Source organism: Echinops telfairi, unplaced genomic scaffold, assembly GCF_000313985.2.
Source record: "Echinops telfairi isolate 266 unplaced genomic scaffold, ASM31398v2 ScPeMD7_5592;HRSCAF=6446, whole genome shotgun sequence".
Taxonomy (NCBI): Eukaryota; Metazoa; Chordata; class Mammalia; order Afrosoricida; family Tenrecidae; genus Echinops; species Echinops telfairi.
In genome coordinates, this window is record NW_022109491.1 from 175,625 (window position 1) to 187,877 (window position 12,253).

Sequence of the window (12,253 nt, forward strand, 5' to 3'; positions counted from 1 at the left end):
GAGGAAGCATTTAGGAACTAGAGGAAAGTTTTATGTCATTCTTACTTTTATGTCATTCTTACTTCTAAGGAGCATTTGGGCTCTACTTCGTCCATCCAAGACAGATATGCCTGTTTTTTTGTTTGTTTGTTTTTTAATAATCATCTTTTTAGGGATTCATACAACTCATCACAATCCATACATACATTATTTGTGTCCAGCACTTAGTACACATGTTGACTTCATCATTCTCACAACACCCGCTTTCCACTTGAGCCCTTGGTGTCAGCTCCTCATTTCCCCTCTCTCTGCACCCCTCTTCCCCCCTCCCCCTTGATAATTTATAAATTACTATTAGTTTATCATATCTTACCCCATCTGACGTCTCCCTCACCCACTTCTCCGCTGTCTGTTCCCCCTTTCTCCCTCACCTTCCCTCTACTCTCCAGATATCGCCACACTCTCCACTGGTCCTGGGGGGTTCATCTGTCCTGGGTTTACTGTATTTCCAGTTCCTGTCTGTGCCAGTGTACATCCTCCGGTCCAGCCGGATATGTAAGGTAGAATTGGGATCATGGTAGTGAGGTGGGGTGGAGGAAGCATTTAAGAACTAGAGGAAAATTGCCTATTTCATCGTTGCTACACTGCACTCTGATTGGCTCCTCTCCTTCCTACAGCCCTTCTGCAAGGGCCTGTTTTATTGACAGTCCATTGTACTTTCAACATTCTTTGCCAGCACCATAATTCAAATTCATCATTTCTTCTTCGATCATCCTTTTTCAGTGTCCATCTTTCACGTGGCCTTGGTCAGGAACACCTTAGTCCTCAACGTGACACCCTTGCTCTTCAACACTTTAATATATCCTTTGATTTCCTGACTGCTGTTTCTGTGAGCTGATTGTGGATCCAAGTGAGATGAAATCTTTGACCATTCTGAGTTATGTGGGTGAGACGTGTATTGTAAATTTTAACAGAAAAGGGAGTGTGACAGGGAATAGACCAGAAATGGATCAAGGTAGAAAATCCAGAGAACCAAATAGCCTGAGATTTTGTGCTTGCTGACTGAGCATGTTGTAAGACGACAGGATCCCTGCTGAAGAGGCTAGGTTTAGAGCCCACAATAAAAGATCCAGCAGCATCAAGTTGCTTCTCCATCCCACAGGTCCTGGATGCATGGGGAAGAGCTTTCATAAGTGAGGATTGAAGCCATCATCCCTTAGGCAGCAGAGGTCCATCTGGAGATGAAAGAACTTCCCTCTGGCTCTGTGGCAAAATATCAGGCAGGACATGGACTGACTCTTGGTCCTTGTGCTCCTGAAGAGCAGGACAAGGATATTTTGGCTTCAAAGAACAGGGAAGTAATGGACACCAGGAGGACCCCAGCAAAAGGTGAGAGTTGTAGAGGGTCTGGGTAAGGGCGGGGGCCAAGACTCCGGATTCAGGTGAGACTGCTTTAGTGGTCACAGCTGAGTAAAGTAACTCCGTCCTTCCCTTCCATGATCAGAAGAACTAATCAGGGTGCATTATGGGTGATCTGCTTTTTGCACAGCTTTTCTTTTGATCCCTAGGTTTGTCTGCTATGGATACTGATTGTCCCCAAGAGAAGAGGAGGAAGGCTCAAATACCTGTGAGTTGAAGTTAGTTATCTTAATTATCTTCACTGCTGGCTCATTTCCAAGAGGATAGGATTATATTCTCTCTCTTGGAAAGGAATAAGGCAACCAACAATTTAGACATTTCATGCCTTTATGCCAAGTTAGGCATGTTTGCATTTTAGGTTCCTTGTTGGAAAATATACCCAAGATTAATAATGAAAATCCAGGAAACTCCAAGAAATAAGGAATATATTTTGAAAAACTGAGATTATTAACATTTTAAAATGTACTATTAACTTTTAATACACATCCACGGATGGATGTCTAATATCAATTTTTTTTAACTTATTGGTCTTTTTAGATATACAGATTGAGAACAAATAGTAACAGGAGATTCTCGGGTACCATCGTACACACTTGGCAGTCATCTCTAAGGGATTGTCCTTTTGTGTAGGAATATGATACTGTGTAGTCAAATGGAATTTTCCACTTCTGTTTACTTCTGACAGCAGCTGCCCACACAGGACTTTTACTCTGATCTTAGTCCATTGAAATTAGGTCAGTACTACCAAATTTAAAGAATCCTATTCTTTAGACTTTCTATATCAGCCTTAAACTTGGTCGCTCTCCCTGGGCTGCCTTACTTGTGTCATCTTCGGTATACAGATGACATGAAAACTTTATTTAATAAAAGCAAAAATTAGTTGAAGCACTTACTGATGAAAATCATACTACAGTCATCAATATAGATGATATTTCAACATAAAATAAAAATATGAAAATGTTCTCAGGAAGTGGAGTCAAGATGGTGTCCAGGTAGAATCACCTCCTGGGACTCCTGATGTTAGATTGGAAAATTAGGAAGTAAGGAGGCCAATATTGGGAGGCTGGGTGCTAGAAGTAGAATTCAAATGTACTAGGGTCTGTAGTCCAGTCCTCCTCCCCCATGTGATTTTCACCCATGGAGTTATTGCAGGGCTCACTGAAATGCGCTTAGTTCACCGTGTCTGCTCATGAGCTCCACTAATTAATCCCTCACAAGATCCAGTAGGACGGTGTCCACCACCCCTCCTGCACCCAAGATCCGAGACCTGCAGCATGCAGCAATTTCCCCAGACTGCTTTCTAAAGGTGGTCATAATTCCAGGTTCGCAGAGCCTCTAGAACTAGCCCCCAGAGCTCACATTGGAGGTCCCCTCTCCTTTACTCTCCCAGCTCCTGCATTCGCAGGCTTTGTTTCTCTCCTTCCCAGCCAGGAACAGACTACATCAGCCATGCCCATTACCCCTCTGCCCAACTCCACACCTGCCAGGATGAGTCACATTAGATAATTAGATACTAATTTGCTGCAATTGGGGAACCCCTAGGATATTTACCTGTGGCAGAACACATCCCCAGAGCACAGCCTGCAGAGCTGTGTAGGAGAGAGCCTGGAGTGACATAGGAGAGCAACCAGGAGAATTCAGATCCAGGGGCCCCCAAACCTACTCGACTAATCTGGTCCCCCTTCCCTGGGAACTGTGTGGAATAGCCCTGATACCAGGGCACTCTATAAGGTCCTTATATTAAAAAACAAACTTAAAAACTGCTTTCAATCCGAGGCCATGTTTCTTGGTATAACTTTGAATGTAAACTTGGGCCATTCACATAGCATTAACTTAACAAAACAGGTAGGAAGCACATCCCTGGAGCACAGCAAGGAGTAACACAGGAGGGCAACCTGGGGATCCAGATCCAGTGTGCCTCAAACCCAACTGGCCACTCTGGTTCCTCGCCTTTGGGAGACAGAGTGGTGCAGCACTGATACCAAGGCATACTACAAACCCCTTTAAAAAAATTATTTTTAAGATAACACTAATAGAATGAGAAGACATATCCTGGACATTTTAAATATCAAACTCTAGAGCTCAATTGGTCTGACATAATAGAATTACAAATAAATGAAACCTCATTTATTTAGCTTAAAAAAAAAAAAAGCTTTTGTTTATAGGCTGTGTTCCTTTTCATAGCTATGAATGTAAGCCAGCACAAAGCTGGTTCATTAACATAGCTTTAACATAGCAAAAGAGGAAAAGCCAACAGGAGCTAAAGGCCACAGCCCAGACCAAAAACTAGTTCTACAAATTTGGCGCTTGACAAAGAGTCTTTGAAAGTTCACCTCCAGTACATGACCCTTCCAGTTGGGCTACACCTGGTTCTGTGACCCCCACTGTGAGATCACCCTGGCCCTGAGACCACCCCCACTTCCCCCTGCTGACTTGACTCTGCCACTCCTGTGAGGGACCGCCAGACCTTGAGGCTTCCCTGACAGGATGTTGCTAGTTCTACTGCCCCCTGCATGATGGTCCCGGATCTGCAGCAACCTTGCAGGACTACACAGGCCCTGTGGCTCCTCTGCCCTGCCACATATGGTGCTCCAGCTCCCCATCCAGGCCATATCCAGCTTTGCAGCTCCCCTGACATTCCATCTGGACCCAATAACCCCACTACTGGACCCTACCATATGGTCCTGAGACTCCTCCACAGGCTCGCCCCAGCTCCATGCACCCGTCTCCCGCCCCCCACCAGCTGGGCAGTCCTTGAACCTGCGTGCCCTCCACGGGGCTCAATCCACCCTGAGACCTCCCTCCTATGCTCTCCACCAAATTGCTCTAGCTCCTCACCCAACTGACCTACACAGTGCCACCCTGGAGGCCCGCAACCATCTGTGAGCGTCCCCTAGAGCCTTCCAACCTGCCCACCAAAAAATAGAATCCTGGTAGGTTAGTGTGAGAGGGAAACTCCTGGGATAAAGTGGTAGCCTAACCCCCCAGTGCAGTTGTCTACAGGCAGCCCGGAGAAGCATTCCTACCAGCTTCCCAAAAGAGATGATGTTTGATTCCCCAGAAAATGATGCTGTGTTCCAAAATAACACGCAGACAATAACCTACCAAAACAACCTCAGTGAAAAAATAGGAGACACAAAACACAATGTCGCAGGAGGTCCTGAACTTAGCGATGCGCATAGTAGCAGCAGAAGTTGATGCTGCTTGGAGTCATATATGATATGAGAGAAGCAATACAGGAAAAAAAGATGAAATGATACAGGAGAGAGAGGCCACCCACCAAAGGGAAATGCAAGAAGAGTTAAGGGACTAGGTAACAAAAGCAACCAACAAATTAACAGACTTCATCAACAGAATAGAAGAAGCGGAGAACCATACCAGTGACCTCGAGGATAACCAGGCAGACTTCAACAAATGGGAAAGACAGTCAAACCAAATAATCAGAGAAGCTGAAGAAAACCTTAGAACAATGTCTGATCCTGTGAAGAGGAACAAAATTAGACTAACTGGATTCCCAGAACAAGACACAATGATGAAGTCAACAGCAAAAATCGCGAGGGGATTCCTAGAGGAAAACTTCCCCAGCGTAATGAATGAGAATCAGGCAACCATTCAGGAAGTGGAGTGGACACTAGCTAGACTGGATCCCAGGTTGAATTCGCCAAGGCAGATAATAGTTAAGCTATCCAACTTTGACGAAAAGGAGAAAATCAAAAGAGCACCTAGGAGCAAAAAGACAGTCACTTATAAAGGTACCCAAATAAGAATATGCTCAGACCTATCAGCAGACACCATGAAGGAGAGAGTGGACTAACATCTTGCTGAAATTGAAAGAAAACAAGGCAAACTCCAGAATCCTCTACATGGCCAAATTATCTATCATAATAGAAGGAGAAGTAAGAGTCTTCCCAGACAAGGGAAAACTCAAAGTATACGATAAAAGAAACCCAGCTCTAAAAAATCCTTGCTGCCTCAGTATGATCAGAAAAACACTCACTGAGCAGAAATATGAGACCACCCTGTATAGCAACTCCACCCAGAGTTCAACACATTGAAAACAGCCCACAAAATAACATTGGCTCATCAGTGAAAAGAAGGCAGGAATGAAATACATGTACACACACTACACATTGATAAAAAGGAAGGTAGGGAAACACCCAACAGGAATGGTACAAGATGACATCACTGAGTTCACAGATGGATGTAATAACTCTGAATATCAATGTATTGAACATGTTCATTAAAAGACTGAAACTAGTAGAATGGCTTAGGAAACACAACCCATCAATCTGCTGCTTACAAGAGACATGTCTAAAGCTAGCAGACAAAATAGGCTGAGATTTAAAGGCTAGAGAAAAATGTACCAAGCAAATGGCAATTTAATAACAGGCATTGTAATCCTAATCTCTGATAAAAAATATCTCAAGGTGTAAGCCATAACAAGAAATTAGGAGGGACACTATACAGTGTTCAAGGGATCAGTAGAACAAGAACCAGTGTGCATAAAAAATATATAGGCGCCCAATGAGAGACCCGTGAAATTCATCAATCAAACTACCAAAAGATGAAAAAAGAAATCACGGCCTCAACGATCATAGTAGGTGACTTTAATACACCACTCTCCAAGAAGGAATTACTGAAAGGTAATGAATGAAGGGCGAACATGATAGTGGGACAGGAGGAAAGTAAAAGTAAATAGAGGAAAGAACTAGAAGCAAGACATTTATAGAGGTATAAGTATAGGCATTTATAGATGAAAATATATTAATATATAACTATAGGGTTATAGATTTGTGTACATATATGTATATGTTAAATATTAAAGTAGTAGGTGAACATTGGGCTTTTACTCAAGTCCTCCTTCCATACAAGAACACTTTGTTCTAATAACTTGGCATTCTGTGATGCTCACCTTCCTGACACGATCACTGAAGACAAAATGAGTGCTAAAGCAAATGTGGTGAAAACCTGATGGTGCCCAGCTATTAGAAGATATAGTGTCTGGGGTCTTAAAGGCTTGAAGATAAATAAGCAGCCATCTAGCAGGGAAGCAACAAAGTCCACATGGAGTAAGCACACCAGCCTGTGTGATCATGATGTGTCGACAGGATCAGGTATCAGGCATCAGAAAATCCAAAACAATCTTATAGATGCAAAAGAGGGGGGTCGGAGTAGAGACCCAAGCAACATCTGTAGACAATAGGACATCCCCTCATAGAAGGATCACAGGAAGGGACAAATCAGCCAGGGTGCAGTATAGCACTGACGAAACAGCATTCCTCTTGTTCTTTAACAAATCACTCTGTTACTCATCTAACATTTTAAAAGGTACATGGATTTCAAATTCACAATCACAGTTTCATGGGTGAATTCAACCATTCCTCAAAAGGAAGTAAGTTTTCCCAGAACAAAAAATCATAGGAAAGAGAATGAGAGGGAGTGCAGTGTGGAGACCCAAAGCCCATCTGTAGACAATTGGACATCCGCTTACGGAAGGGGCACGGAAGATATAAGCCAGTCAGAGTGCTATATAGTACCAATGAAACATACATTTTCCTCTACTTCTTTAATACTTCCTCCCCCCACTATCATGACCCCAGTTCTACGTTACAAATCAAGCTAGACCAGAGCATGTATACTAGTACAGACAAGAGCTCTCAACTCACGGAATCCATGACAGATAAATCCCTCAGGAGCAATAATGGAGTAGGGATACCATGAGGGTAAAAGGGGAGAAGCAGGGAACCAATTTCAATAATTGATGTATAACGCCTGGGGGACAAACAACAGAAACGTGTGTGAAGGGAGACAGCAGATGGTGTAAAATAGGAAAATAAAAATAATTTATAAGTTATCAAGGATTTGTGAGGATGGAAGGGATGGTGAGGGAGGGGAAAAATGAGTTGATAAACCAAGAGCTCAAGTAGAAAGAGCGTTAGGAAGGTTGAGACCCACTGAATTAGATGAACTTCAGATGCAGATTCTTCGGGGCCCTCAGCTGACCTCTCACTGTGAAAATTGGTGGTGTTTCACTACACATTGATTTCTTACTCATCCTAGGAGCCCGTTACAATCAAGGATGTCACTGTGGTTTTCACGGAGGCAGAATGGAAGATACTGAGCTCTAAGCAGAAGAACCTGTACAGAGACGTGATGCTGGAGGTGTGCAGGAATCTCTTCTCGTTGGGTGAGGATGTGCTTTTTTCTACTCATTAGTGCAATAGGTATTTATTGTCCACCTGCTCTGTGCTAAGTGAGCCACAATGGTACAGTGGGTAAGCACTTGTATGCTAACCAAATCGCCTACATTTGGTTTGGACCCACCACCCATTCTGTGAGAGAACGATGTGTTAGTCTTCTTCTGTCAAGATTTAAAGATTTGGACATCCTAGGGGGCAGTTATCTGTTCTGTAGGGTTGCCATGAATTGGAATCAACTTGACAGTAGCAGATGTTTTTTGTTTTCTATGTGCCGTACAGTTTCTGCTCAACTATTATCCTAGAAGTTGGCCATTTGAACCTATTTAGGGGCACTGCAGAAGATCTTTCAGTCTGCTTAGGCATATAAGGTTACTCACCCACTTGCTGCTATAGAGTTGGTTTACAGGTCTCTATACGTAACTTATTATGGGAGTGGAAAGCCGTCTTTCTTCAGTGATGCAGCTGGTGGTTCTGAACTGCTGATTTTGTAGTTTGCAGCTCAATCCTGTAATCTCTAAGCCAAGAGCCAACAAAGTCCTATAGAGCAAATAAAACAAAAACAAAATAAATTCTATGGAGTTGTTCTACTCTGAACACATGGGGTAGGCATGAATTGTGATTGACTTGGTGGCTATAACAGTAATGTCAGTAAGCACTGTACTGTTAACTTCAAGGTAGATAGTTCAACAGTCACTTTTGTGGAGGAAGAACAGTCTGTCTACTCCCATAAAGATGTATAGCCTGGGAAGCCCTCCCTAGGGTTCCTATGAGTCAGAGGGACTGAGTGACTGTGGGTCTGAGATTCTCAGATCCTTGAGATTCTCAGCACACATTAAGCAATGCTATAGTTAGAAATCCCTGGCTTTACTGGGTTTAACCTTGAGTATCAAGCCACAACAGTCAACAACCTTTTATATACAGTCATAATAAAATACACCAGACTGAAAGATAATGTGTGCTATAAAGTGGAAATCTAGTTGCCATAAAATAAGAGAGTGGTTGAAAGGGGCATTGGGTGTGGCAGGGTAGCTGGCTGAAGTATGAAATTTATGAGGACTTTTTGAAAATTAGCAAGTGGCTTATATTTGACCACAGATGTATAGTAGTAAGGAAGTTATAGCTCTGGGTACTAGGGTAAAGGCATTTCAGATGGAAGGAGTTGTCAGTGCTGGTAAGGCCTTGTGGAAGGTCACTTGCCAGCCAAGTGCAAGGGAGGACGTGTCAGGATACCAAGGCAGTGGGGACACTGCAAAGGCGCGTATGGAGAATACATGCCGCACCAGCAGTTTAAATTAAATGCCACATTTTTTAATGACTTTTGGCTCTCATAAACTGTCTTTTAAATTTTATTTAAAATATTTTCATTGATTACTCTGTCTGGGTTGATAAACATTATCAAATACTGTATTATTTTTCTAGACCAAAGTTGTCCGACTTTTTCTAGAAAGGGCCAATCACTAATAAATAAATAAATAAAATTTTAAAAGGGCCAATCAGTACCTCAACTAATGGTTATGGCTGTGACCTAATAAAACCTAGACACTGACATTTTATTTTTGTGACTGTCACACATGACAAAATGTATTTGTTCTACTGTTTTCTAACCATTTAAAATTGTCAAAAATTGTCCTAGATTTTATGCTACACCATATCAGGGAGAAGATTGTGTTTGGCCTGTGTATATAGCCTCTTCTTTCAAATTATCCCTGCCCAAGTCACGTATCCATGGGTCCAGAGACCCACCAGACTCCTCATGCCTCCTAGCTCTTGACACCCACTTCTCAGACCACAGCCAGGGCCCCATGCCTGAGTTATCTAGTTCTAAGACACTCCCTATCCCCTGGGTCAGTCTCCCCACCCCTGTGCCCTATTCCACACCCACTCCATAACGGCTACATGCACCCAGTGCCAAGTCCAACACTTGTGTTGCTTAAACACCTCAAGGGCCCTTCTCTCAGTTCTGGGAGAATGAATCCCTGCACACCCCGTCACAACCACTCAGCCCTCATGCCCACGCCCCACAGCCCTGTGCCTTCACCTGCATTCTGCTCTCAGCCTGCTAGGCTTTGGAAATAAAGCAGGTCTGTTGCTGCTCTGTGGAAAAAAAAAATTATCCCTGCCCAGTAGAAATTATGAGCCACATAACTCTTTTAAAATTACCTAGTTAAGCACATTAAAAAAAAAAGTAAGACTAAACTAGTGATATACCATTTCCACACTTAATCAGTATTAAAAAAAACATTTATTTATTTATACATACATACCATAATATCTTAAAAATCTGGTGTATTTTATATTTAGAACACATTTTAGTTCTGACTAGCCATATATCAATTGCTCAGTGTAGATATGATGAGTGGCTATGTTTTTATTGTTTACTATATTTCTCCATATTCCTGCATTTGTAGAGAAACCATCACATTTTTGTTGACACCAACCAGTTCCAGTAGGCATTTTCTACAAGCAGTCTAACTCTTTATCTGATACAGGTTTACTTTGTTACACTTTCATCTTCTTTGTCATGTATATATATTAATTGCATTGACGTTACCCTTTATGATGTAGTTTCATCAAACTTAGTATAAATATTCCTCGGCTTTCAATGTATTTGAGTTGTGATGACCGTCACACCTGTGATTTTAGAGGAGCTTGTATTTGTACAACTTACCATCTCACCATTAGTAATAAGATGGTGCATATATATTTGCACTGTAGAATTTGGTATTAACATGCTCATTCCAATCCCCAAAGGATAAAGAAATAAAATATAAAGCACAGTATAAAGAACTGATTTAGTCTAAAGATAGAAAGATCTGCTTTATAAACCTACTTTGATAAAAAAAAAGAAAACTAAATTAAAATGAGATATTCTACTTACATCACAGCTGCCTTGGCTATTATTGTTGGATTAGATCTACTCATAAATTGGAGTCTATGTGTGTCAGTTTATCCATTTCAATCGAGTTTCCTGCGTTTTGATTTGGCCTTTGATAATCAGTCTAGTTGTCCATACAACCCATAGTCAACAGATCAAGCAACATCCTGCACTGAGCAAATCTGCTGTGAAAGATGCCCTCCAGTGTTAAAAGGCAAAGACGGCATCTTAAGGTCTAAGGTATGCTTCTTCCAAGTCATGTTAACATGTCTTCATGTTAACACTGGCTGGTGAATAAGGAGAAACCAAAGAAGAATTGATGCCTTTGAATTATGTTATTGACCAGAAGTTATTGAATATACTAAGGAGTACCAGAGGAATGAGCAAATCTGTCTTGGAAGTAGTAGAGTCAGAATACTCCTTTGAAGCAAGGATGGCACAGCTTCTCACATCCAGTGGACATGTGATCAGGAGGGACCAGTGCCTAAAGCTGGACATCATGCTTGGTCAAGCAGAGGGTCAGGGAAAAAGAAGGACCTCAGTGGGATGGACTGACACATTGACTTCAACAATGGCTGAATCATTGGATTGTGAGGACAGTGTGGAAGCAGGCTCTTTTTGTTTCCTTGCCCATAGGGCCTTTGTGATTTGGAGCCGGCTTGACAGCACTAAATAAAAGCAGCAACAATCTAATTCATTTTTCTCCTTTCACAGCAATGTCTTTCTCTACATTAATACATTCATCTGTTTCAGATAAATGTTCTCGCTCACCTGGTTAGTAGGAAGGGATGATACACTGGCCGTAAGTGGAGTTCATGCCAACCTTTGTTCTCTCAGATCAGGGCAACTGGTGCAAAAGTAGTTTGTGCCAGCTCAGATTGCGACTGAGGTAAGGGTGCTTGTTACCAGAAGAAATTAATTCACAGGGCCCCTGAGGCTGCTGGAGGTGGTGCAACTGATCACTGGCCATTGGAGTGGCCACTGTTTGTTCTACTGCTCTGATGAAAGGGAGTTCACAGGCCTCCAGAATGGGGGGGGGAGGGCTCAGAGTGTACATAAATGTTCATGAGTGTACGGCTACAGCCTCAGACCGGAGGTTGAATGTTGGAAGGGACGGACAGGTTCCTGGGGGAGGATGGGGGCTGGATACACTTTTGATCACTAGGAGGGTATCGAGAACAAGAAAGGATCATACCTCTCACCATTAGCTACCAGGAATACCTGGTTGCTATCTTGATGGAGTGCTGTCAAAAAGTTAAGGGTGGCTATGCTGCCTCAGTGTACCCAATTCTATCTGTCTTCTCTCTGGTCACTTCTGTTCAGCTTCTTCCCCTAGTCAGTATTTAATCTGCTTTTCTACCTTCTCCTCTGAAGCTCAGGTTCTAGGTATAGATTTCAGTAGGTCTTTGGTGGCTTGGTGTTGAGCAGTGGTTCTTAACCTGTGGGTCGTGACCCCTTTGAGGGGTCAAACGACCCTTTCACAGGGGTCACCGGATTCATAACACTAGCAAAATTACAGTTAATGACGTAGCAATGAAAGTAATTTTGTGGTAGGGGAGGTGGTCATAACATGAGGAACTGTATTAAGGGTCGCAGCATTAGGAAGGTTGCGAACCACTGGGGTAGTGGATCTGTGTAGCCTCATCTTGCCAAAATCCCCCAGTAGTTCTGTTTTAGATGGCTGCTTGTGTGCGAGCTTTTTTAAAAATCATTTCATTGGGGGAGCTCGTACGACTCTTATCAAAATCCATCCATTGTGTCAAGCACATTTGTACATTTG

General features: G+C 42.6%; 1 protein-coding gene across 2 annotated transcripts in view; it reads left to right on the forward strand.

Annotated features, from left to right (window-relative positions):
- LOC101653096 (zinc finger protein 343-like) overlaps positions 1-12,253 on the forward strand; it is a 40,276-nt gene that overhangs the window by 20,390 nt on the left and 7,633 nt on the right. The window contains exons 2-4 of one of the 2 annotated variants that reach the window (XM_045295160.1): positions 1,142-1,368; positions 1,548-1,606; positions 7,459-7,585. In XM_045295160.1, coding sequence (XP_045151095.1) covers positions 1,221-1,368; positions 1,548-1,606; positions 7,459-7,585 — 334 coding nt within the window. In that variant the 5' untranslated portion in view covers positions 1,142-1,220. Of the gene's footprint in view, positions 1-1,141; positions 1,369-1,547; positions 1,607-7,458; positions 7,586-12,253 lie in introns of those variants that run through there. The other variant, XM_045295161.1, reaches the window with a different exon arrangement.